Consider the following 26,955-nt stretch of genomic DNA (forward strand, 5'->3'; position numbering starts at 1 on the left):
ATGTGTTTTATCCAAGTAAACACACTAAATAATTAAATTCCTGCTAAATAAACATGGCATATTCCGTTATGGGATTTCAATGAATTAGTGCGAGAGAGGAGTTTGTCTTTTAAACCAGTTCGATGCAGACACGCTGAAAGCCTAAAAGGGGTAAGTATTGAACTTAAACTTCACTTTCAAAGAGAAATTTAAACAAATAATATTTCTATATACAAAGCGTTCCATTTTTTTAGGGACTCACCTGAGATGGAGATTGTAATTTTAAAAATACTCACATAACAGAATGTAATTCTTCTGCATCTAAATGTTATTGGTTTAGTGTGAGCAAAAAAAATAATAATACTCTTAATACTAAAAGGCAGATTTTTAGCATTTTCGACCCAATATAATGAATTTTTACGTCAACACATGTCCATAGAAAACCTACAATAGCCGTTTTCGATGTTTGGTTCATCTTTCGCGATTGACACTCGATGTTTTTCAGTATTTCGGTGGTCCGTCTGCCTAAAAGACATCAAGTTGGACTGACCTCATATACGCAAAATGAAATGGAGTGGTTTATAACTACCTCGAAATTTTTATCTTAATATTGCTACCACTAAACTTGCATGAAAAAAAATAAAATTTGGTTTCCAAGAAGAGTAAATCTAGCGGAATCAGATAAAGCAAAAATGTATTACGGTAATAAATTCTAAAAAAAATACTTAAATCGCGCCAAAAATCACTCGCTTTTTAGTTGTTACTGTGAATTTAAACAAAATAATCGCGCAGATTTCGAGATTTGTATTAATTTCAAAATATATTGCTTCCACTTAACCTTATTCAGACTGGGAGGGAAAATTGCTATAACTTCTGAACCATAGCAACTAAAAAACTTTTCCTAAAAAACTCTCTGCTCCATGTTACCATGGCAACCGTTTTTTTTCACACATATGTTTCCCAAAAACTCAAAAAGGAGTGAATTTTTCATATTTTGGTCCTGTTTCTCAGATTAAAATGCCTCTTTCACAGCGCTAGAATTTTTTACCTCGGATAATTGGGGGGAGGGGTAAGTAAATTTAGCTCTCTCAAAGCCGTTGTCACTAGATTTACTATGGCACTTTATAAGCTAATATTAAGCATTTATCATTACTATTATCAGTAATACACGCATGCAAATACTTTTTTCTGTAATAATTCCAGAGTTTTTTTATTTTGCAAAAATCATAAGAACCCAAGATGGCGGAAATTAAAAAAAAAGTGATTACAAACGTTGTTATGGCCTTTTTGCATTGTAAAGCCGTTAAAAGGTTGATTTTGACATATCTGAATGATGCAAAATGATTCCAACCCGATATCTGATAATTTAGGCAATATCTGAAAAGAATAGCTAGACACCGTATTAATGACGTCATTGTGACGTCATAATTGATTCGACCACACTCAAAATAAAGCCTGACGATTCTTTACATGCTGGTGATCATTATCTGTAAGTTTGATGGTCATAGCCTAAGCGGTTCATGAAATACGGAGGGGGGAAGGGGGGGCTTTAAGCCCCCAGTCACAGACAGCTTAAAATAGCCCCTGAATAGGGCGAATTTGCATAAAAAATAATACTTTGATTTCCAAGAATAGTAAATCTAGGATATCTGATAAAGCATAGATGTATTCGTAAAATCTGAAAATGTACACAAATCGTGCCGAAAATGAGTCTTCTTTAGGGAACTTAGCTGTTTAGCCAAAACAACCTCGGCGCGCCGAGAAGCTGTAGGAGGGGTTAAGAAGACACAAGAGGCGGGAGTATTTTATTTGCCGAGCATGTTCATCTCTAGCAGCCTTTTTTAGTCTTAGGGACGGACCATTAGAAAAGTGAAGGGGGGAAGGGGTGGGGGAAAATTCAGACACGATAAAAAATCTGAAAAAAAAAATGCCACACAAACGAGACAGAAAAAAATGCATACAACGATTCACCTTTCTTGGCCACCCCTCTCCCCCACACACTGTTTTTCCTGTTTCTTTGGTGGTAACAGTGGGATTATCTGCAGAACCCCTCTAACTCGAACTCGGATAACTCGAAATCCTTGCTAACTCGAACTCGGATAACTCGAAATCCCCGCTAACTCGAACTCGGATAACTCGAAATCCCCGCTAACTCGAACTCGGATAACTCGAAATCCCCGCTAACTCGAACCCGGATAACTCGAAATTCCCGCTAACTTAACAAAGTTCGATTTTTTCTCGGATTTGGACCTTGTTTTCAGTCATTTTTACGCGTCTCCTAGAGCTTGGCCAACTCGCATTCCCTGCTAACTAGACAGTTTCTTCGTTCCCTTTTTTTGCCTTATTCAACCCCGATAACCCGAACTTTGCCCTCATGACTTGTCAACAAATCAAGGAAATGGTTTCTGTGTGACTGGGCTGTCGCCTAGATCTCGATTGCGACGGACAGAAAATTACTCATCAACGATACAATCTTTATCTATCGAGGGTAACATATTAACTGAATTTACAGTTTTCTAACATATGGCCCTCAACGATCTCGGCGACAGGGAACAATCAACATCACAATCGTCATTTTTGCATCCACAGTAAAAGTACACTAGTGTCTACTAACAGGACATCTACAGTCCGAGTTTTGAATTTTTCTTGTTTCTCTTCAAGTAATTTCGATATAATTTTATGGTATCGTTCATGCTTATATATTGACAACGATCTTTTAATGTTTGAGGAAGACTTCGTATTCTTTTGGCTTGGCGCTTCGCGAACGAAGATTTCAGGGGTATCCTATTACAGATCCACTTTTATGTAGTTTTGTTGTGTTTTCAGATTAAATGTGGCACTAAAATTACGATTTTATAGTGTACAGAGATAACAGAATACCGACAATAAGGCTTAACTCAGATTGGCTTGCCTTTTCTTAACAAGTGAGAATAATTCGAACAATAGGTCGACAATTTTACTTGGATATTTGAATAAATTGAAAACTGTCGGGCTTTTAGTCCATTGAGGACCTTTCCCGACTGTCGAGCATAGCCACTGCGTTAAATATATCCTGCCGCTGTTCATTGAGTCTGAGGTCCAGTTGGATAAAATCAGAAATCATTGTTTTAAAATAATATATTTAAAATATTACCGAAAAGCGTCCGACATCGACTCCGATCCCGACATCGAAACCCGCCCGCGAAGCTAAATCCGAAATACCCTTTTCTTAGAGCGCGAAAATCGCTATATACTGATTTGCACTTTTATAATGGTTCGTCCCTTCTGAACTTTCCACTTCGCAATTCAAATCAGAATCAATAGACAACGGGATCGTATTATAGCTATTTTAAAGTAGCTTAAAAGCACACAAGTCCAGCTACTATTTTCTTTAAAGTAAGGGTTTACAATAAATTCATGCTCGCCTATATCTACCCTGGTTCCAGAGCCTCGGACGTCTCTCTATTTAGTGGCCAGCGCATACCTCGCTAGCCGCTGACCACTGGCCGCTGGCCACTAAATAGAGAGACGTTCGGGGCTCTGGAACCAGGATAGCCTATATCAACTCTCGTATAGATCTTCTGCACTCGCCCTGAATGGCCAAAAATAAATTATTGAAACAGACTTCCATACATGGTATGCAATCTTCTTATAAGGCAATTATTTGGCATCATTTTATCTTTAAAAAGTAAACTAAGATGAGGGTGCTCTTGGTACTGGCGTCTTTACAAGTGGTCAGCGGCACACAATGTGAGACTTCCAACTCCATATATGGATACGGCCTTAGCAGCCGCGCGATCGGCACTCAGAGGGCTGATGACATGATGATGTGCATACAAAAGTGCAGAAAAGAGTACAACTGCCTCAGCGTTAATTACCAAATGGTAGACGGATTATGCAAATTACAAAACGCAAATCGGAACACACCTGAGGCGGAATTGAAAGTTTCGGAGCACACGATTTATATGGAGGATATCCCGAATTCTAAGGTCAGTCTACAGCTCAGCTGGGTAAAAACCTGGCTCTCTTCATTAAAGAGCCAATAAAGCTCAGTGGTGCCCGGGCATCGAGGCAAAGGACCCAGATTCAATTAAAAGCAAGGATGGCTTTATAGGTGTATAACCCTGGCTAACTAAATAAAAAAATGTAAAACCGGGAGTCCCGGGAGGTAAAAAAGCCATTATTGAAGCTGACTCGTATCATCTTCAGTTCTGCAGGCCCACCTCAGGTAAGGCCTGACTTACAGGCTTATAACTTGAAAAACCGTTTTCATCAATATCTCAGGGACACAATGAAACCAAACTTGGCAAGAACTTTATTCACAAATTTTGTAATTATGGCAACCGATTTAAGGTGGCTCGAGCGTAATTTTTCGATTTCTACTTTCAATGGAAAATTGGAAAATACAGAAGCATAGTGGATTTCAAATGTAAAATGCATATTTGAAATCCTTACAGTAGTCTTCTTATCGTACTGTCTTTTAAGGCTGTCCACCTACATTATTAGCTAAAATACAAACGAAACTTTGTTTCCATGGCAACGGTTCTCACTGTCACGTTACGCTGGACACGATTAAAAGACAGCATGATGTGGGGAATTTCATGACGATTATAAATATACCATTTAAGGCTTTCTCTATTGTCGTTGTGTATTCCCCATTTTTACTTGAACGCAAAAAAATATAAATTGAGCCTGAAGTCTCCTTAAATTGGTTGCCATGGCAACATACTATGAAATAATCTTTGGACCGACAGCAATGTTGTAGCTGCCAAGTTTGGTGATCATTCTGTTTGGGAGATATTAGCTAGCAAAAACAGATTTTGTCCGCGTATAAGCCCCACCACGTCTTCAAGTCGAGCCTTAACACACCTGAGACCGCGTTCGCACCCCCCCCCCCCCCCCCACAACGGCGGGAAGTCCACTTCTAGTTCGCAATAGACGTGCTATTCGTAGACAAAACTATAAAGTTTAAGCGAATTAGATACAAAAAGGCATTCTAGATCACTCTGCTGGTATGCCATGAGTCTATAAGTCAAACCTTTTTGTAGCCAAATCCGATAAAAAACGCCCCGTTTAAAAAATTATTTTTGTTCTTTCGGGGGGTGGTCACGATTTTTATCAGAAGACTTCCCCCCTCCCCCCAAGAAACATTCTGGGTACGGGCCTGTATTGACACTGAATCACACTCATTAATGTTAATATTGTTGAGCAGGCCATACCGATAGCCATTTTGCACATATAATAAAATGAATATTCTGTATGATACTTTTTTGCTCCTAGGAACCCCCCCCCCCCTTGAAGCCCAAGGGTAGTAAGAATCCCCTAAGCCCTTTCATTTAAATCATCGGCTAGTGCAAATAATTTAAACTCTTGAGCGAATGTTTTTCTTTTCCAGCCTACTTGCCCATGGACAAGCCCCTGTAAGAATGGAGGGACGTGTTATGTCGAGAATCATGCCAGCAAGTGCATCTGCCCAAAGGGATACAACGGAAAAGAATGCGAAAATGGTAAAATGTTCTAATTGAAATAGACTGGGTAAAGAACGTAAGGGATCGAAAAAGAGACACAACCCCTTTAACAATAAAAATCAATAAACAATAAAATCGCTTATATAAAACGAATCCCGACTTATGAGACTTGTATACTAATATTAGTGTATTTATATCTCATAAAATAAATAATTTGTGTATCATTTTCTAGGGCCACCTGACTGTGAAACTTTGCGAGCCGCCGGTGTCACGGCAAGCGGAGTGCACAAAATATACCCAGAAGGCATGGAGAGCATCATAGTGTACTGTGACATGTCTACGGCAGCTGGGGGTGAGTGTAACGCAATGTAACGTAACCCAGTGCAGCGTGACAAAATGTGTTTCCGATACAATATATAAAAAAGCTTTTTCGATATCTTGAAAAAGAATATTGGATGGATTTTCTCATAATTTTTTTTAGTAAAAGCGGTTCCAGACATTGTACTTATCTCTGCAGTATTGATCTGAAGGACTTTGCTGGAACTTTCTGTTTTTTGCTTACTCCTATACAGTCAAATATTAATATTAATTTACAATAACAATATGCTTGTCATTGTAAACCTCGGTCATTGTTAACGGGGAATGTTTAAATGGACAAAGGAATAAATAAATGAAAAAACAATTAGGAGATCGACCTTATTCTTATGAGAGCCTTTTTCTGTTCCAGCCATTTTTGCATGATCAAAATTTAGTTAGAAGAAGTCCAGATTACATTTCAATGTCAGGCCCGTAGCCAGGGGGGGTTCGGAATAACCACCCCTAACGACTTGAAGGTCCGCCCTGATGAAGAAAAATTGAGTACCACTGCAAGCTAGGACGAGCTAATTAGTCCGCTAAATGGGTAAACGAACCCCTCTTTTAAAATCCTGGCTACGGGCCTGCAACGCCATGTACTACTTGCCGGCCAAGCAAACAGACTTATGTCCGGAAGACTAGTGTCCAAAAGGTCGGACAGGCTAGTGTCCGAAAGGAGTGCTAGGAAGGGCGAACAATATAGAAAAACTACAACTCATATGTTTTGCTTTTCAGGGTGGACCATGATATTTAAGACGGTATCAGGGGTGCTAAAACAAGGCGCGGTCAACCTGTGGATAAATGACAACTTGACTAGTGACGAGGACTCAACCGAGTCTCTCTCAAACTTCACCAACTCGACGCAGATGTATAAAAATCGGCTCGTACAAAACTGGCAGAAGTTTAATCCAAAAGAGGTAAGCAATGAGAGCAAAACAGATTTCTCCTCAGGGGTCGCCGGTTGGCGCATCAGACCAAATGTCAATGCACTGATGCCACTGCCTTTAGTTGCTTTGTGTCCGGTTGACGGCGACAATCTTCCACAAGAACATTTTTAGGAGTGCTAAAATGTACCTTCTTATTAATCCTCACAAAGTTTTGCTTCAAGCCGAATCCGCAAACGCATGATAGAAGAAAACAATCGAAAATAAGAAAATCATAAATGTGTTTTTTAAGCCCGAAATCCGTATTTAAATGTTCAATAGATCAGTGTACCGGTACGTTTTAAGAATCCGACAATCAGTTCTATTTTTCTTTAATCATTTTAGGCCGGATCCGCCGATCCGAAAATCTATTCATCAACCCCCCCCCCCCCCCCCCCCCCCCCCCTCACCCCTTAAACCTGATTGCAGGCTTATAGAACCAGGCTGGAAGTCAAGTCTGATATTACTGGGGTTTACAAAACTTACATTTTCCAGGTGCTAATACTGGTTTACAAGAATGGCGTAGCAGATTTGCAACTCAAATTCAACGCAACTGGCAGCGATAATACAAACTGGTACCAAAAGTCACGCTTGTTGGAATCTCCCTGGACAGATCTCGTGTCTGGTTTGTTGGTACCGACCAAGTTCGTCCTCATTGGCTGCTGCTCCCGGATGTTTTATACCATGAGTGGGGAGGGTGGATGCGACAACGACATGGGGTGGCTTATGGTAGCAGCAACGGCATGTCACTATGAACTCAATCACAAGCTTAACACGATCATCTACAGCAAGAGTACGACCATACACTTCCGCTTAGGTAAGAAGCACGGTTATACACTTCCGCTCAGGTGACAAGCACGGTTATACACTTCCGCTCAGGTGACAAGCACGGTTATACACTTCCGCTTAGGTGAGAAGCACGGTTCTACACTTCCGCTCAAGTGAGAGGCACGGTTATACACTTCCGCTCAAGTGAGTAGCATGGTTATACACTTCCGCTCAGGTGACAAGCACGGTTATACACTTCCGCTCAGGTGACAAGCACGGTTATACACTTCCGCTCAGGTGACAAGCACGGTCATACACTTCCGCTCAGGTGACAAGCACGGTTATACACTTCCGCTCAGGTGACAAGCACGGTTATACACTTCCGCTCAGGTGACAAGCACGGTTATACACTTCCGCTCAGGTGACAAGCACGGTTATACACTTCCGCTCAGGTGACAAGCACGGTCATACACTTCCGCTCAGGTGACAAGCACGGTTATACACTCCCGCTCAGGTGACAAGCACGGTTATACACTTCTGCTCAGGTGACAAGCACGGTTATACACTTCCGCTTAGGTAAGAAGCACGGTTATACACTTCCGCTTAGGTGAGAAACACGGTTATACACTTCCGCTCAGGTGAGAAGCACGGTTATACACTTCCGCTTAGGTGAGAAGCACGGTTCTACACTTCCGCTCAAGTGAGAGGCACGGTTATACACTTCCGCTCAAGTGAGTAGCATGGTTATACACTTCCGCTCAGGTGACAAGCACGGTTATACACTCCCGCTCAGGTGACAAGCACGGTTATACACTTCCGCTCAGGTGACAAGCACGGTCATACACTTCCGCTCAGGTGACAAGCACGGTTATACACTTCCGCTCAGGTGACAAGCACGGTTATACACTTCCGCTCAGGTGACAAGCACGGTTATACACTTCCGCTCAGGTGACAAGCACGGTTATACACTTCCGCTCAGGTGACAAGCACGGTTATACACTTCTGCTCAGGTGACAAGCACGGTTATACACTTCCGCTTAGGTAAGAAGCACGGTTATACACTTCCGCTTAGGTGAGAAACACGGTTATACACTTCCGCTTAGGTGAGAAACACGGTTATACACTTCCGCTCAGGTGACAAGCACGGTTATACACTTCCGCTTAGGTAAGAAGCACGGTTATACACTTCCGCTTAGGTGAGAAACACGGTTATACACTTCCGCTTAGGTGAGAAACACGGTTATACACTTCCGCTCAGGTGACAAGCACGGTTATACACTTCCGCTTAGGTGAGAAACACGGTTATACACTTCCGCTCAGGTGACAAGCACGGTTATACACTTCCGCTTAGGTGACATGCACGGTTATACACTTCCGCTCAGGTGACAAGCACGGTTATACACTTCCGCTTAGGTGACATGCACGGTTATACACTTCCGCTCAGGTGACAAGCACGGTTATACACTTTCGCTCAAGTGAGTAGCATGGTTATACACTTCCGCTTAGGTGAGAAGCACGGTTATACACTTCCGCTCAGGTGAGAAGCACGGTTATTCACTTCCGCTCAGGTAAGAAGCACGGTTATACACTTCCGCTTAGGTGAGAAGCACGGTTCTACACTTCCGCTCAAGTGAGAGGCACGGTTATACACTTCCGCTCAAGTGAGTAGCATGGTTATACACTTCCGCTCAGGTAAGAAGCACGGTTATACACAATTCCGCTCAGGTTAGAAGCACGGCTATACACTTCCCCTCAGGTGAGCAGCACGGTTATATACTTCCGCTAGGTCAGCAGCACGGTTATACACTTCCGCTCAGGTGAGAAGCACGGTTAAACTCTCCGGTTAGACACTTCCGCCTGAGCTAGCTAATGGCTAACCAGACATGCGATCTGCAACGCACCGATCAATGCCAAGTCAAAGTATAGTAATGTCAGACACGATTGTACCGATGCTAATTATTAATAGATGACAAATAATGATCTTTGCAGGGGGTTATGAAACAGCTGACGTCATGGCGGTTTATGTCCGCTGACAACATTCAGAAGCCTGCGGTTTAATTAACAATGCAATTATCACGTTCAGATGCAGACCCAAGACCAAAGATCAATTATGATTTTGTTGGATCCGTGTCGGATAATTGGTTTAAAGGTCGCACAGTGTTATTACACGAACAGAAGATTACCTTAATTGTTACCCTTTATAGGGAAACGCAAACTTGCAAAGAATGGGGCTAACCTTCCAGATATAGTAAAAACCCGCGTGAAAGAAGATAGATTTTTTCAAGTCTGGTAAAACAGGTTTTTATATTTTGGGGTACTCATGAACAAATAAGGCAAAATAGGTTCTTATTAGGTTCTTATTTTTTACAAGTTGTTTAATCAACAGTAAAATTCATAATCACAGAAGTGTTACAGAATGCATAGCCACCTTTCTATAGAAACATCCTACTGTATGCATGTTATATCTGTTATCTTATCTTTGTTTATCTTAGCTTTATTGTTGATATTTCAAATGCCCATAATTTATTTTTCATGGAGTAACCCAATTTTTGGTTTAGTAGGTTGTTATATTTTGGGGTTTTAAAATCTGCCTATAGGTTCTTACATGTGGGTTTTTACTGTATACTGGGGCACATAATTTATTCAAACTGTGACTACAAGTCATAACTTAACAACACTCATAATTAACTATTAACTTTATTTCAAAAGTATATCTAATTCTGTGTAAACATCTCATTTTCGATATCACATATCACATATCAATATATATATATATATGTATTTTCCTTAATTTTAACCTTATTCAACTATCTTTTTACAATGGGCGTTGCAACTAAAGATGACGAAGTCATTAGTAGCCAGGCATGCCCACGACGCTTTTAAGTACAAAACACCTATATACAAATAACAAAATAAATCAAATGAAAACAAACAAAATAGCAAAGCAAACGAATCCTATATGGACCGATTGACGATGACAACCTGACGCGGACCGCGCACGGATTGGATAAATCGGTGCAATGAAAGAAAAAAAAAAGGTGACAATATCAAGTCGGGCACAAGACATTTTTTTAGAGATAAAATATTATTTTAGGGGGGGAGGGTGCCGTTCTTTTCGCTTTATCGCCATAAATCCCGAACGTGTTGGTGCGGCTACAACAAAAGTAAATGAAATGTACATAACAATAGGGAAATAAATTTTCTTGAACCGCACTGAAATTAGATCCACCCTACAATGAATACGACATCATTCTATTGCTAAAGCAAAAAAAAAAAATTACAAATATATTTCCATTGGGTACACATGTCTTACCATCTTAGAAGGCCCGAAACTGATAAGGGCTGAAGGGCCTCAGATGTACCCCCTTCATGTCTCTCTGTTTGGACAGGGTGTTTGGAAAGGCCCATGTTTGGACAAGGTGTTGGTATAAAGGTATCATGTCTCTCTGTATTACAGCGTGTTCGTGTGAAAGGCCCACGCCTCGAGTCTCCACGTCTGGGCATAGCCTGCGTAGCAAGTGTTCTTGTGTGCTTCGAGCGCAAAGAAGGCACATCGAATTTCTCGCCAGTTTCCTGTTTTTCTGGGTTTCCTTTCGCTCAAAACACACGGGAACGCTTGCTACGCAGGCTAGTCAAGGTGTTGGTATTAAAGTATCATGTCTCACTGTTAGGACAGGGTGTTCATGTGAAAGGCATACGACTGGAGCGATGCCCGCATGTCTGGGCAAGGTGTTGGTATTAAAGTATCATGTCTCACTGTTAGGACAGGGTGTTCATGTGAAAGGCATACGACTGGAGGGATGCCCGCATGTCTGGGCAAGGTGTTGGTATTAAAGTATCATGTCTCACTGTTAGGACAGGGTGTTCATGTGAAAGGCATACGACTGGAGGGATGCCCGCATGTCTGGGCAAGGTGTTGGTATTAAAGTATCATGTCTCACTGTTAGGACAGGGTGTTTATGTGAAAGGCATACGACTGGGGCGATGCCCGCATGTCTGGGCAAGGTGTTGGTATTAAAGTATCATGTCTCACTGTTAGGACAGGGTGTTCATGTGAAAGGCATACGACTGGAGGGATGCCCGCATGTCTGGGCAAGGTGTTGGTATTAAAGTATCATGTCTCACTGTTAGGACAGGGTGTTCATGTGAAAGGCATACGACTTGAGGGATGCCCGCACGTCTGGGCAAGGTGTTGGTATTAAAGTATCATGTCTCAGTGTTAGGACAGGGTGTTCATGCGAAAGGCACACGACTGGAGGGATGCCCGCATGTCTGGGCAAGGTGTTGGTATTAAAGTATCATGTCTCACTGTTAGGACAGGGTGTTCATGTGAAAGGCATACGACTGGAGGGATGCCCGCATGTCTGGGCAAGGTGTTGGTATTAAAGTATCATGTCTCACTGTTAGGACAGGGTGTTTATGTGAAAGGCATACGACTGGGGCGATGCCCGCATGTCTGGGCAAGGTGTTGGTATTAAAGTATCATGTCTCACTGTTAGGACAGGGTGTTCATGTGAAAGGCATACGACTGGAGGGATGCCCGCATGTCTGGGCAAGGTGTTGGTATTAAAGTATCATGTCTCACTGTTAGGACAGGGTGTTCATGTGAAAGGCATACGACTGGAGGGATGCCCGCATGTCTGGGCAAGGTGTTGGTATTAAAGTATCATGTCTCACTGTTAGGACAGGGTGTTTATGTGAAAGGCATACGACTGGGGCGATGCCCGCATGTCTGGGCAAGGTGTTGGTATTAAAGTATCATGTCTCACTGTTAGGACAGGGTGTTCATGTGAAAGGCATACGACTGGAGGGATGCCCGCATGTCTGGGCAAGGTGTTGGTATTAAAGTATCATGTCTCACTGTTAGGACAGGGTGTTCATGTGAAAGGCATACGACTTGAGGGATGCCCGCACGTCTGGGCAAGGTGTTGGTATTAAAGTATCATGTCTCAGTGTTAGGACAGGGTGTTCATGCGAAAGGCACACGACTGGAGGGATGCCCGCATGTCTGGGCAAGGTTTTGGTTTTAAGGTTCTCATGTCTCCTGATTAGACAGGGTGTTCGTGCGAAGGGTCAGCGCCTCGAGAGGAGCCCCATGTCGAGACAAGGTTTTGGTATAAAGTTCTAATGTCTCTCTGTTTGGACAGGGTTTCCGTGCGAAAGGCCCACGCCTAGAAAGGCCCAATGTCTAGGTGTGTTCATACAGGACCCATGACAGGGTGTCACACAAAGGTCCATGCCTCTAGGGCACTACACAAGAAGTCCTTGTGTCTGGACAAGGTGTCATTTCCGTACGTCTCACATTTGTTGCTGCTGCCGTGGTAAAAATCCTCATCAAGCCAAAGACCAAAGTGACCCCTACCAACACAGAAAGGCGAAGGAATTCAGTGTAAATTTGAATGCGATACATGTGGTGTGCATTATATGCACTGATTACTCGCCAATCACTGCAACAAAGCTTTGCGGCAAATACAGCGGAACCCCAACGACACAATTTGGGTTACTTTCTTTGTAAATCCTGAATAGTGGATCCTGTTAAAGCCGCATTGTCACCAGTTTACTTCCGGTCGATTACGTAACAATCTCCGATGATTTTTAACGGAAAACGCGAAAAATACTTTCTTTAAGGATGTGATTGATAATTTAGAGCGGATGGCCTGTTTAATACCTCCGATTTTAATATATTCTTTTGTCTTTTAACGGTTGAGGTTTCCGTCGGACCTCCGGAAGTAAACTGGTGACAATGCGGCTTTTAAAGAATGACGAAAAACAATGGTTTATTTGGGAGAGAACTTCAAAATAACCATAGTCGATTGAAGTCTGGTACTTAATTAATGATATTTGATTGAATTTTCTCAGTTCCTTGCATGAATTAGCCGATGGAAATGGATTCTTTGTGTGACTCCGCATTGAGCGGGGGAGCATAAAATGGCGGCGGGGATACGAAAAACGGTGGAAAGAAATTCATCCGGTTCACTGCCATTTTTAATAATCTGTAGGCTCTCGTCAACAATGTCTTAATGCTAAACCGCTTTCCGGCACAGGATCTCTGCAAATGAATGCATCCAAAGCAATTATACGTACCGACCACTCCCAAACGCGACGGAATCTCTTGAGCCCTTCATGAAGAAATTATTTTCACCGGTCCATTTGTAATCCTGTGGTGAGAAGAAAAGCGATCTTAGAACTATTTGTTTAGGGTATGAATACATATTTCAATACTACTGGTATGTTGACGCTGCTGAGTGGTAATGATGTTAGTGATGATAAGGATGCTTCCGGTCCATTGGATGATGATGGTGATGATAACGCCGGTGGATAATGATAATGATGACCCGGAAGGTGACACTGATTATGCCGGTGGATGATAACGATGGTGGATCATGATGAGGATGATGACAACATGAAACTGATGTTGACGTCTGGTGATTATATGAGAAAGCTGGTCATAATAATGATGACTGTGTTGGGGATGAGGAATACTATCAGGTTAGTGATTATGGTAGTAACAACGATACTGATGATGACGGTGGATGATGATGATGATGATGATGACGGTGGATGATGATGATGATGATGATGATGACGGTGGATGATGATGATGATGATGATGATGGTGGTGGTTGTGGTGGTGGTGATAATGATCAAAGTGAGCCATACACAAGCCACCTTACCTTTATCGTTCCATCTTCCATGAACTTGAAAAGGAAAGACTCCCCGGTACCGTAAAAGCCATCACTGATACGTAGAGGTAACGAGGACAGTACCCCGAAAATCTGAACAACAAGCATTTACATGTCAGGAAAAATCCATAAGGTCTAAAATTGGCGTGAATGCCTCTGATTGGGTGACAAAGTACAGACTGAAGGTGTGATCCTTCGTGTTTTAAACACAACATTGGATTTGTGGTTTGCGAGACTGGATCTTGTCGAATTGATAAAAAATTAAAAGTCACTCGCCACCGGCTCATTCAATTCTCACAACATCCCCACGTGTCTGTAAAAACCTAGTTAGACATGCTTTATATTGTTTCAATATTGTGAAATGTCCATGTAATTCAGTAGTATCATAACATACCTGATGTTCGTCATCCCTGATGATTATCAGCATGGGCGAGTCATAGCACTCCATGTTTCTGTACAGGGTCTTCAGACTAAAACCGTGCAGAAAAGTACTGTACACTAACATCCAGGTGTGGCCGACGGTGCGGGAGGGTAACAACTTGTTCAGCTGAGAAAATTGAGTAATGAATGTCACAATCTATGTGATGTAGGACACCCAAGTCATAAAAAAAGGTGCCGTACAAGCCCTATTCCAGTGACGAACTCAGCCTGGAAAGAGGTTTTACAAAGTTGGATAAGGCTGTAACAGCTCTTCAGCAGAAAATGGTACAAACCTGCTTTATTTGCTTTTCGGTGATGATCTCAGACTGGTGTGACATCTCAGGCAGGAATAGCACCTCATCAGACAAGCGGTCTGGGGTGCAAGACCTAGACACAGGAAGGTGACAGCTATATGAAATTATGGAGCAATATTGGGAGAGAATTTAATATGTAAGTGCCCATCCAGTGCAGCTTTCTGTACTACAATGCGCCAATAGAATATCTTCCATGTCAAGACTCGGACTAGGAGGGGGAGGAGTTTTTTGTGTAATTCACTTAAATAATAACCATCATTTTTGTTATTGTTTATTGCACATACATTTCTATTGTACGGCGTGCGAACAAGGACGTCAGACGTGTATGTGTATTCTAATCAAACCCTTTTAGACCCATCAGGGCTCGCGCTTGACTAGCGCTGTTGTTTAGGGTACTTACTTTTCAGATGTATGGATACCCTCGTGGAAGGGAGGCTCCACCTAAAACATTATCAAAAAGACAATAAGATTATCCAGAAAGAATTTACTTTAACTTATGTAGGCAGCACTCAATACGGAGTCCTATATAATACTCTACTATCCAGTATACCATGCAGGATGCACTGCAGGGTAGTTTGTGAACTATGTACTTTCTTCTTGACCAACCAAGCTATGACATGGAATAACTAGAAAGACTACAGACAAGCTGTAGAAAAACTGCATGGTCTGTGTGGGAGTGGTGTAAACAAGGTATAAATCAACACATGGTTGAAAAGGTATGTTGAACGCCTCTGTGAAACAGAGTAGTTTTGCTGACGTTTCAAGCGTTAACCCTTACTTTTGCTCCAACGAAGGGCTAACGCTCGAACCGTCAGCGCAACCACTCTGTTTCACATAGGTGTTCAACATACCTTTCCAACCTAGTGTTGATTTATACCAAAGCTATGACAGCAATGGGGATGTTGATGCTGTTTCCACAGAAGATCAGGCATACTGTACGCCCAACATACATTTTCTTTGTTTGGTGGCGATTCGACTGAAGCAAGGCTGTGTTGGGTCTGTTTACACACACACATAGCAATGCTGGGTTCCGTGGAACCTTATCTGATTCAGGCTCTGTTAGGCATCAGGAACTCTACTCCAGCACTATTTGTCAAACATTACTAGCAGTTGAAAGGGTTGTTTGCACACTTGCATAGTACCACTACCACAACATCCCACCAGCACTCTATAAGCAAGTGGCGCCTTGAACTAAGAAATCATGTGACTTTTTGGATGGTAAACTCATTAGGCGACTTGTCACAGCTATTGATGGCAAAATAATAATGGCAAAAAGCGCTTTATTCAGCACTTATAAATCAGCCAGAAAGTCTTTATGTTAGAAAGGGCTTATTTCCATTAAGATTTTTTTCCACTTCTTGTCTATTTCCAGCTTGAAACCAAGCCAACTGAATGACATGTGCTTATATTATCAGTAACTCAAAATCTAAATAAAAAATATGAAAATTCTACTAGGTATATGGCTATGCTTGGGGCTCATCTCAACAACAACAACAAAACTAAAAGCTTTTTTGAGAACTTTTTTTTAAAATCACAATTGTTATCCCAGTCTACCAGAATCCTACCTTAGGCTTGGGTGGGGTGCAACCGAAAAACACATCCACAAACTGAATTCCCTAAGATGTAAGCATATCATGGAAATGCAAAATAATTAGGCACATTGTATTAAAACATTTTTTCTTGCACAAACGACTGGCATGCTTAATATCGAGAAATTTCGCAAGTATTAGAAAGGAAATCTTCAGGATTTAAGTAGCGTCCATAAGAATTCATGCAGATGCGATAAATGTGTTAACTAAGATGCAACATAAAACATAAAAAGAACTGAAACAGGAAACAATTAGTTTGTGTTGTCACCGAGACATGAAAAAGAAGGCGTGAAAAGAAAAAAAAAAAGAAAAGATAAAAGAAGAAAAGACAAAACAGAAAAACAAACAAAAGACACTTCGCAATTATCTGTCAGTCTGAAGGGATTTTACATTTCAATAAAAGCTACAGAATACAGCAAGACATTAAGATTGGCAAGATATTGATTCCTTAGGTTTTAATCTCTTGAAGTTCAATATCCTTTATTTCATCATCATTTATAAGATGGTTTAGCGTCAAAAAACAATTTAAACAAATATATACTTTATTAACTGAGAAAATGTATTTTTTTATTTTCCATGATATGCTTTAGCAAAGATTTGTTTTCATGGGTATCTCTTTACCATTTGTTACTCTCTTACATACTTTTATCATAATTAACCATCTTTTATCTTAGATATATATTATTTTTCTTTTTCATTTTAACTTTTAGAATCATCAACATCAGTGTTAAATTATCATTATCAAAATTATCATTGATCATTACTAGTCATCGCCATCACCATCATCATATTATTATCTTCATTATTACTATTATATCAAATATTATTATCATCACATTAACTTTATCAAAACTTATTGCCACATCATAATATAAAGAATATGATAAAGATTGAAACTTTGAAAGACCATGGTTGAAGAGGGCAACAAGTACATATATGCTAGAAATTTGGTGTTATTGATTAAAAGACAAATACTATACACACTTTAAAGAACAGACGGTACTGTTAACAGCTCAAGGAAGACACCTATACAAATGCACAGTTTTATGTTAACCTTGGGGCGCATTTTTTACTAATGCATTCTCTACCAACCATTCCCATGCCAGAATGATAGGGGAAAAAATGCGCCCTTAGTAAACCTATGAATCATGTCATTTAAAATAACAGGGTTATGCAGGCCTAGAAACCATATGCAAAAACCTTAAGATTAGGTTATTCTTTAACAAAAAGAAGGGCACAACCACAGGAATTGAAATTGCAAAGGGGGAAGGGGTGCATATGGAGGTGTCATAGGGTTTCAATGAGAAATGACCAACTGGTTTACATGTATAATGTACCTTTGGAGCCCTTTGTTTCCCCCCTTTCCAGATACCAGATGCCCACTATTATTAAAATATTTTCCCCATACCTCATCGTCATTAAGATCTGAGATATCCTGAGCTCCTTCAGCCTCGTCCTCACTCTCGCTTGTGGCATTATGAATATGTGGACACCACTGCTTGAAGAAACCATACACATGCTCCACCCTGGGGATAAAATGCATATCCTCCATTACCTGAGGTAAGAGATTACTGTATAGGACCCTACCATGGATTATTCGATCTGGAAATTTTCCTCATTTTTAGAGGTGCAAACATTCCTGGTTCTCATTGACTATTTTAACTTCTACTAGCCATGTGCACTGTACTGTATGAATTAAATTTTTGGGAAAGGGGTCTAGTCATTTCTTGTATAGGGCTGACACCTGCTTTGTACTTTGCCAAAATTTCTGTTTTTACTGGAAATGAAGGGTGGATGGGGGAGAAGGTTGTATTCAGTTGTCAGCCAGCTAACTACAGTTCTTGGTTCTTTTACTTCAACATAGGAATTATGTTATCAATTAAAGCTAGCAAGGGAGTTGTGAATCGTGTCAAATACAATGTACAGTGTGGGAGAACGCCAAAACAGGTGTCTCAAAGTAGACTTTGCTCACTGGTGCACTCCTGCAGCAGACATTTGACAGCTAAAGAATAAAAAAATCTATTTTAATTTACCTTGATGGAGGAATGGCAAACCAGTACTCTCTTCTTCGCCGGTCCCTGTCACACAGCACTTCTGTTTTTTCCTTATTTTTGATGCCAGAAAGACAGATGCACCAATGTTTCTTGCTGATCCGAATGCACAGGTATAACGGTTGAACATCAGAAACTGCAGCAGGGCGAGGAATAATTTCTTCCTTATCTGAAAAAAAAATATTACTCATTAAGCTGAGGTGGCCAACAGAAAAAACAGCCATTCTATGGAGGTTTGTGCTATGTGCTACTAGACACACAGCTTTGTTTTTGGCCCATATCATTTAAACAGGCACGTATAGAAGATACATACATAAGGAAACGCAATGCTAACGTAAAAAGTAAAAGCTAATTATAACTGCAATATATGGTACCACTCACCTATACTCCTGGACCCAAATCCAAGCCAGTACTTAACTTCACCACTGAAGCCAGCCAGAACAGATGATTTTCCACTAGACAACACTGTGCTAGTATCATCGACGTTGCTTGTAGAAGAAACAACACTTGCACTATCACTAACACTCTCCGTGCCCATGCCATGATCAGTACCCTCTGACAAACGTTTTCCCTTATGCAGTGGTGAATCAACAGATGATTCAACATCATCATCTTGTAATATGTATCTCTTGATATCTTTGGAGCAAATAATACCAGAGTCTACTGATCCAGGTGATGCACAAAGAGGATCTCTGTTTGAAGTTGCTCTCCCAGGTAATGTATTGTCAGAGTTTGTGGTTTTTGAAAATTCCGAATTCACAACTTCAGTAATAACCTCATTTAGAAGTCCATCGATAATTTTCATACTGTTATCATTCTTTGTTCCTAGAGATTCTGAATCCATGTCTTGACTTAGTGAGTTGGATTCTGTTTCTCCAGTCGTCTGTCCTGCGCCTCTGTCGATGGCTATTGGCACGGGTTCTGTTTCAGAGATTTGTCTGACTCTTTTACTCTTAGAAGGGCTTTCTGAATGGGTCACCTCCTGGATGCCACCAAGTTCTGACCTGTGACTGGTTGAGGGAGGGCTACAAGGCGGAGACAATTTGTCGCCTTCAATGCTGTTTTGCCGGCTGATGGATTCAGCTGTACCAGAATCTAGGTAAAATCTAAGAAAGTAAAAAAAGGAAAACACACACATGCAGAATTATAAGGACTGCATTTGACACTTGGGGGTGGGGGGGGGGGGGGGGGGGGGAGAGATGGAGAGAAAGGGGTAAATTGTACCAAGTGTGTGTGTGGAGGAGGGGGGGGATTGAGAATGTTATTAGTAATATTAACAAGAGATTTAGTTTTTTCTATAGAAAGGCCTAAAAAGCCACAGTGAGTTTATTGATCATTATTCACATGGCAAATTAAGTGCTGAACAATTTCTGTACATTCCAAAACTGCATGTTATGTATAAGTAAACCCATACAAAACAGAAAAAGGTTTACGGATGATCCATCCAACCATCCGACGATCCCACAATCGAGTGACACTGAATGTCCCCCATTTAACTTGTAAATGCTTTGCAAGCATTCAAGAGTTGAAAAGTATTTTGACTGCTTTAAGCCTTCATACTTATAGCTTAGTACCTTCCCTGGGCAAGGCTTACCTGCCGTGCTTAAGAGGGTCATGCACGGCCATTGCAGCAATATCCTTGTACATAGCAGCACTTGTAATGGCTGACATGGGCGTGGTGATGCAGTAGGTATCCCGTCCCCTCTCCAACACCAAGGGGTCAGAAACGTTGGGATTGAACATCACAGAATGGGGCGTTACCAGGAGTACCCCACTAACCACACCCTGAAATAACACAGATTCATTAATAAAGATAAATTTGAAAACCTCTGATACTGTAGTAGTATAGGTTTGACTTCCAGCTCGTTTCTATGAGCCAGCAATCTGTTTTACTACCAAAAAACACATTAACTGGTCTGACTCCTCTGAAGCAAATGATTGCTGATCACAAAAAACCTGAAGTCTAGAAAGTTTCAATCGGTTGGAAAAATCTGTACTAAATTACTCATGTTTAAAAAAGGAATACAAACACAGCTTGAAAACATGCAAGAATTAGCAAGAAAAGTTTTTATACATAAGCTTTAACAAATTGGTTTTGCTGCATTTTGTGCATCAGAGGAAAAAAAGGTCATTTTACCCTTAACCAAAACATTTAGCAAAAACACTCTTTTTTCAGGTATCAATCAATATTACATATGCTGTTGGAAGGGAGGGGAGACCACAATTCCAAGGGGTGTGAGTTACACAAAATATATCCAAACAACATACAGTAAATCTCTGGAATACAGCTCCCATACATTTCCGTCAAAGGCATTGCAGTGAACGTTACAAACCTGGCCGTCGGTGATGTACTTGGCAGAAATCTTTAGGAAATGCTCGGATATCTCCTCCTCATCATCTGTCAGGGACACTGTCTTTGTCAGGTGAACTTTACCATGCTTACAGGCATTAGCCCGGGCCTGTGACCCATTCACTAGCGACGGAGATAGGGGTGCAAGGGGCGGGGCATCGTGTGGTGCTGAGGACAGGATTGCTTGCGGCTCTGGGAGTGCACTCTTATTGGGAACAAAAATGACCTAAATACAATAAGAAGAGGTTATAGTTTTACAACTCCTCATAATGCACAACATTTTTCTCATCTTGGGTATTTTCATATGAGTGCACTAAGACCAGACAATAACAACTGATGTTTGTTTTCACTGTCTGTCCAAAAAAGTTACTATATTGCAAACATCAAGAAAACTATCTGGCCATGACATATTAATCTCATATATAAATATTAGAAAACAAATGCATTGGATCCTTTGAATTCGAAATTATAAGTTGTAAAATGTGAAATTTGTAAAAAATTGTAGAAAACCTGGGCAATTAAAGTTTTTAGTGTATACTGTGGCATTTTGCATTTTAAGGGCTTAATGGTGAACTAAACCAGTTAAACCCTAAGACATAGTATTTGCCCAAAATAAATACAGAAGTAAAACTACATATATTTACTATGTAAATAATAGTTGACTTTGTGATAGTAAAATTGGCATAATCTGAAAAATAGATACAGTGTCTAATAGGTGACAATATCTGACTACAAGTCTACACTTTGTAACTCCAATAGCCATAGCCTTTATAGATAAATTAAAATCATTGTAAACAGCTAAGAAACATAAGAAAGCTAAAAAATATGCAAGTTCAAAAATAGAAATGAATAACAAAGCTATATATCAAAAGAAAGACTGTAAAGATAAAGATTGAAGCAGCTTTGTCTAAGGCACAAAGAACTTTCACCTTCAAACAAGACTTTAGAGGCCACACATCCAAACCAAAACATTCCAAAAACATCCTCATAACAATTGGTCTGGAGTCAATAACCTTGCTTTTTCCATGGCAGATAGAGGAATTGTCTTGACTGTTTATAGATATACTGTTGTTTGTATGTAGATTTTTCATGGCCCTGTGATCCTGGTCTAACAGTGATAGACTACTAATCAATTATTCATGCTTGCCACCCTACGTGACCTGAAAGTTGCTATAAGGATCTGAAAACAATACTGTGGTTCTAGAAAAAAAAAATCTATTATGAACTAAAGAAAATAAAAGGGTTTCAAATCCTTTGAAAATCTAAAAGAAAATATATATATAACAGAAGTTTTATGGTTGCAGTGAAATAATATCATGTTACTCCCTAATTTCCTATGTAAGTTTGGCAGAACCATGAAGTTAAACAAAAATAATAAAAAGGGAGTTAAATAAATTTTAGTCACATTTTTTGAAGTTCAGAGTTTTTATGTCCATTATGAATACCTCAGTTTTGTACATTGGATGGATGAATGGATTTTAGCTTATTTAGAGTTTGAAAATTCAGTGAACTCTTGCCAACAGTTATTAAGTCCTAAACTCCTTCTGTCAATAAAATGCTAATGTTTGAACCTGAATGAATCTCGAGTTATTTGCATGCCCCATTAATATTTTTAGTCAGCCGAGAGTGTCAACATTGGTTTGTACCCATAGACTAGTTAATATGAGCAGCTCAAATGGGTTTTCAAAACAAATTCAGAGCACTCTGCAAAATATGATAGCATGACAAAATTAAGAACTTTGAGGAAATTTGAAGAAAATTTTGTGGCTTTATTAAAATCTAGTTTTAACAAAAGTTGTCATTAAATATAAATATCATTAATCCATTAGCATATTCTTGAATATGGGTGTCAGAAAAATAATAGTTGAGAAACCCTAAAAAATATTTATGGCTTTCAAAACATCAGGGAGGGGTGGGTGGAGAAGTAATGTCCTCATTGCTTCACCACAATCAATGGCCATGCATAAATCAATTGCTCACCTGTCCCGGAAAGAGCATACGAGATGTCAATCTATTGAGTCGCGTCAGCTCGGAGGGTGTGGTGTCAAACCTTAATGCTATCTTGGGGAGGGTGTCACTATTAGTGACCTGGAAAAAAAAAATTAGTATAAGTTAGTATATTAAAGTCAAAGAAACTTACACACATTTTAATACTTCATAAAACATTAATTTACAAGGTCAAAAAATTAATATGGAAACTACATTTACATACAAACCAAACTACATTTACATACAGTAATGTAACAGTTATGTTTTTTTGTGTGTGCAAATATTTGATGCTTTTTCTTTTTATTGAATTTGGGATATTTGGGGGTACAATTTCACAGTAACTGAACTGTATGTTTTTTTTTCAATTTGTAAGGTCGAATAATATGGAAAATACATGAACAGAAGCATATTTTATGTAGGTTATATTTTTTGTGAAATATTTAACTTATCTTAAACAATCACTTGAAATTTTATTTTGGATTAAGTAAAATTCAAGATACAAGAAAGTTCTGTAATTGTGATGTATACAGTAGGCCGTGAGTCAGGAGAAATCATTGCTCTTTGGCTCAAGACATTGAAACATTCACAACAAGAAAAAAAGAGATTTTTTTTTCACATAACCACTACTGTATTTTTACTTTTCACATAACAACCATTATAACAATTAACTGCAATAGGGAGCAAGTAACCTGATGTATTATAGAAAAGGAATAATATTTAAAAATACAAACAATTAAATCCCCTTTTTTCCCTTTTTTATGTTTTATCTAGAAATTTATTTCCAATATCTAATCTAGGAATATATCTTTAATTGTGTCAAAGGTAGAAAATAAAAAGTATGAGCACTCCAAAGAGGGAATCACCAGGGAAACCCAAACTATTCCAAAATATGTCATCTCACTTTTCCCCAGGAGGGCAGGTGTACATAAGATTGAATTCAAGAGTTTCACTATAATATAATCTAACAATGGCATTTGGAAAAATATTTCATTTTAACACGCCATATTGACAATCATTTAATATTACATAATTTTTTTATGCATTAAATTTTTACATTACTCGTGTATTGATTTAAGAAAGGTTTGTATGTTATAGTTCAGAAACTGAATCAACATTGAAAATAGATTTACCAGAGGTTAGATATTTCAAATTATTAAGACCTATTTTCACTTGGCAAGATAACAGAGATGGAGAATGAAATCAGTGCAAAACAGAGGCATTTAAAAAATGAAGTGGATAAGAAATGGAACAGTTTCCTTTTCTTCCTTGTATGCTTGTGACACCTTTGCACTCTGATTTTTACATGTTTGCACGCCATTATGTATCTTCTTTTTTCTCCGCTCCACTTACTTCCTTCTCTCTGTTTACTTCACTAATAGGAAACCAGTTTAAATAGTATTCTATATATACGTAGCGATCAGCTAAATTAAAATTGCTTCTGTAAAATATACTTTATAAAGATTACAGATCAATAATTATGGCTAGGAAAATTACACAGAATCATACAAAATTAATTTAAAAATATGCTGATAATTCTAAATATAAAAAAACAAAGAGGTTTGAAGCTATTTACAGTATGTAAAGTGCCTAGTCAACTCTGGTGATGCTAACATGGGCAGTTTATCATGGATATTATGGACAGTAAAAACAACCACGTCTAAACAAGGATCTGAATTGCACTTGGGATAGCCAGAGATGCATGTCCAAACAAACAAGACAGCTTTTTATCATTTATATGACAAAAATATATTTTTATTCAGCATTACTAAAAAAGTAAAGAAATGCAAAAGGGGCATAGTCTTCCTATGCATAAGATAAACGTGTTTACATTATACAGTGCATTTGGTCACAAAAGTAAGTCAACCTAGACATCTTAAAATCAGTATTGATAACATGGCAGGAAACAAATAACACTTTCTTCAATGTTTCTATTCAGCAACGGAATGCTATATTTTTCTGAAAACTCTTATTTGAAGTCTAGAAAGCTTAAATTCATCTTATATGAAAAGAAATGGAGAAAAACAACTGGTAAATGTACAAAGTAAATAAACATGGTGAGAGGTCTTTGAATAAAATAAGCTGCTTAAAATAACCTTATTTTTCTAATTTCCAATACATAAAAAAACATGATATAAATGCAGGTACATGAGTTACAACCTGCTGGCTTGGGTGTGGGAAATAGCAGGTTCAAATAGCTGTCGAAAGGGCATTTTATAACATTGATAAAAACGTTAATAGGTATTATACTGATTATGATTAGCTCACGAAAACCTTTAGAAAATAAATGAAATACATAAATGGGGAAATCGTTTATAAGGAGGCATTATTAGGAACAAGCAATATTGTGTAGCTCACCGTATATTCGGACGTTCCCTCTGGTATTTTAGGTTTTCCCTTCGTCTTCGAAGCCATAGCGACCGACTCTAATTCTGTGGAGATCAAATAATGTACATTCAACCGAAATTTAAAATCCAATAGCCTGGCGAAGGATCGTTACCCGTGACCTACTTGATTACAAAGTTAAATAAACTAAAGGGGCTTCGAAAGCCTTTTGAAGGTTCACACAATCGTTTTAATGAATGGATCGAATACGACTTGCATGATTTCAGATTTCTCTTGAAATGAGGGTTATTTTTTCTTACCGTAGAGCTACGGAGTCGGGACTATTGTGTGTGTTGGTTGTTTTCCATATGGCAGTAATCAGGGCTGCTATTTTGAGTTAGCAAACAGGTAAGAAAGGATGTTTTGAGACTTCATTACAGACGGGCTTGCGGCGGCCATATTGGAGTTGTCAAACGACAAGCCAACGAATCATTATCGATCGGTGCCCGGACAAAAACACAAAGCAAAACAAAAAAAGAAATCGAGCTTGAGATGATCGATTGCAAAAGTATTAATTCCTTAGAGACCACTATAACTCGAGAAAAATGTAGCTGGTTTCGATAATATGGCGATATGCATGCAAAGTTTGTTAAAACACGTAAAAAAATACACAGAATGCAAAACAAATGCTAAAATTTAAACTTCTTATCTTTTCGGTTCGGAGATGCACTAATTGATAGATAACCTCCAAACATTAATCTAGTTTACAAATAATGGTGAATTTAGGCTTATCATATCAAAATAAACAAGTAAAAATCAACCGAAGTCAAGGAAACGATTTTAAGAATTTGGAAAGACAAAAGAACGTTACATTTTACAAATCTTGATTCAAAAGGAAGACAATTGTAAAACAAACAGCGAATTAAATGCATGTTAGTGATCTAATTTCTAGTTTTAATTATAGTTTTGATTATATTTTTATGGTACCTTAAAGGGTGTCATGAATCAAATCTGACATTTTAAGTCGAGACCCGTCAAATCTGAGCTCTAAAAATACAATTAATTTAAATACATTGTAAACAATCCAACTTACGAGGAAGTCCTGCCGTAGGATCCCAATAAAGTGTTTTGGTTATCCCCTTTTTAAGCTGACCGCCTACATATGACATAGCAGACCATCCCCATGTGAGATATCCAGTGCCATTTCCACCACTGGAGGTCGAGGAGGTCGGATCACTGGAGTTCGAGCGAAACTCCACAACTGAATGATCTTGTTTTTCCGATCTCGCATCTAAATCGTCCTCATCTTGGAGTTCCTTAGGCTTCCTAGAATGTAAAGAAGCAATGTGAGACCGCTGGGTTCTTGGAATAAAAAGCATAGTATGGATTTGTATCTCCAGTTGAGTGAGTTTTAGGAAGTTAGAGGCGAGACTGCCATCTTGACTTTTGAGGTTTAAACTGATAGGTCTAACACAGACAAAGAATACTAAAATGTAAATATGAGCGTAAATATTCACGGGCTATCGTACCTTGACACATAGCCCTTTAGTAGACTATACATTCCATTCGTTATCTTTGTAAGTAACTGCCAAAAGGCATTTTATGCTTTGGACTTTGGCGCGGCGCTAAGACCCGTGACCATCTCCTTTGAACATGCTACGTATAATCTATTGTTTATCGACCCAAACGAGCAATTATCGATTAGTCAATACGCGTTGCCACGCTGGTGGCTGGATAAAAAATAATTCCTAAAAGAGGCATGGAGC

General features: G+C 39.4%; 2 protein-coding genes across 5 annotated transcripts; one reads left to right on the forward strand and one right to left on the reverse strand.

Moving 5' to 3' along the window:
• The first annotated feature begins 70 nt into the window (after window positions 1-70).
• On the forward strand, window positions 71-10,410 carry LOC5518400. The gene is made up of 7 exons (XM_001638380.3): window positions 71-150; window positions 3,648-3,947; window positions 5,354-5,465; window positions 5,659-5,778; window positions 6,516-6,697; window positions 7,199-7,520; window positions 9,461-10,410. The coding sequence occupies exons 2-7, from the start codon at window positions 3,657-3,659 to the stop codon at window positions 9,502-9,504; spliced, it is 1,071 nt and encodes a 356-aa protein (XP_001638430.1). The 5' UTR covers window positions 71-150; window positions 3,648-3,656; the 3' UTR covers window positions 9,505-10,410.
• Window positions 10,150-26,867, reverse strand: LOC5518475 (nuclear receptor coactivator 7). 4 transcript variants are annotated; one of them, XM_032363157.2, is made up of 16 exons: window positions 26,719-26,867; window positions 26,283-26,515; window positions 25,223-25,296; window positions 22,859-22,966; window positions 20,862-21,104; window positions 20,123-20,313; window positions 18,910-19,634; window positions 18,511-18,697; window positions 17,886-18,003; window positions 16,454-16,504; window positions 15,289-15,329; window positions 14,868-14,961; window positions 14,549-14,701; window positions 14,146-14,247; window positions 13,556-13,629; window positions 10,150-12,829 (listed from the first exon to the last, which is right to left on the reverse strand). In XM_032363157.2, the coding sequence occupies exons 1-16, from the start codon at window positions 26,748-26,750 to the stop codon at window positions 12,694-12,696; spliced, it is 2,562 nt and encodes an 853-aa protein (XP_032219048.2). In that variant the 5' UTR covers window positions 26,751-26,867; the 3' UTR covers window positions 10,150-12,693. The 4 variants fall into 4 exon arrangements, with proteins under 4 accessions (XP_032219048.2, XP_032219049.2, XP_032219050.2 ...); XM_032363158.2 differs by lacking the exon at window positions 16,454-16,504; XM_032363159.2 differs by lacking the exons at window positions 26,283-26,515; window positions 26,719-26,867 and adding an exon at window positions 25,510-25,676.
• Window positions 26,868-26,955: the final 88 nt, after the last annotated feature.

The sequence above is a fragment of the Nematostella vectensis genome, chromosome 11, assembly GCF_932526225.1.
Source record: "Nematostella vectensis chromosome 11, jaNemVect1.1, whole genome shotgun sequence".
Classification (NCBI taxonomy): domain Eukaryota; kingdom Metazoa; phylum Cnidaria; class Anthozoa; order Actiniaria; family Edwardsiidae; genus Nematostella; species Nematostella vectensis.

Bases quoted from the DNA above. Each gene is read 5' to 3' on its own strand.
- LOC5518400 (XM_001638380.3), top strand. From the start codon at position 3,657: ATGAGGGTGCTCTTGGTACTGGCGTCTTTACAAGTGGTCAGCGGCACA. The intron at 5,466-5,658 runs GTAAAATGTTCT...ATCATTTTCTAG, and splicing joins CGGAAAAGAATGCGAAAATG to GGCCACCTGACTGTGAAACT. The intron at 5,779-6,515 runs GTGAGTGTAACG...TTTGCTTTTCAG, and splicing joins CATGTCTACGGCAGCTGGGG to GGTGGACCATGATATTTAAG.
- LOC5518475 (XM_032363157.2), bottom strand. From the start codon at position 26,750: ATGTATAGTCTACTAAAGGGCTATGTGTCAAG. The intron at 22,967-25,222 runs GTGAGCTACACA...TTTTTTTTCCAG, and splicing joins AGGGAACGTCCGAATATACG to GTCACTAATAGTGACACCCT. The intron at 18,004-18,510 runs GTAAATTAAAAT...TTTTATCCCCAG, and splicing joins TTTGCCATTCCTCCATCAAG to GGTGGAGCATGTGTATGGTT.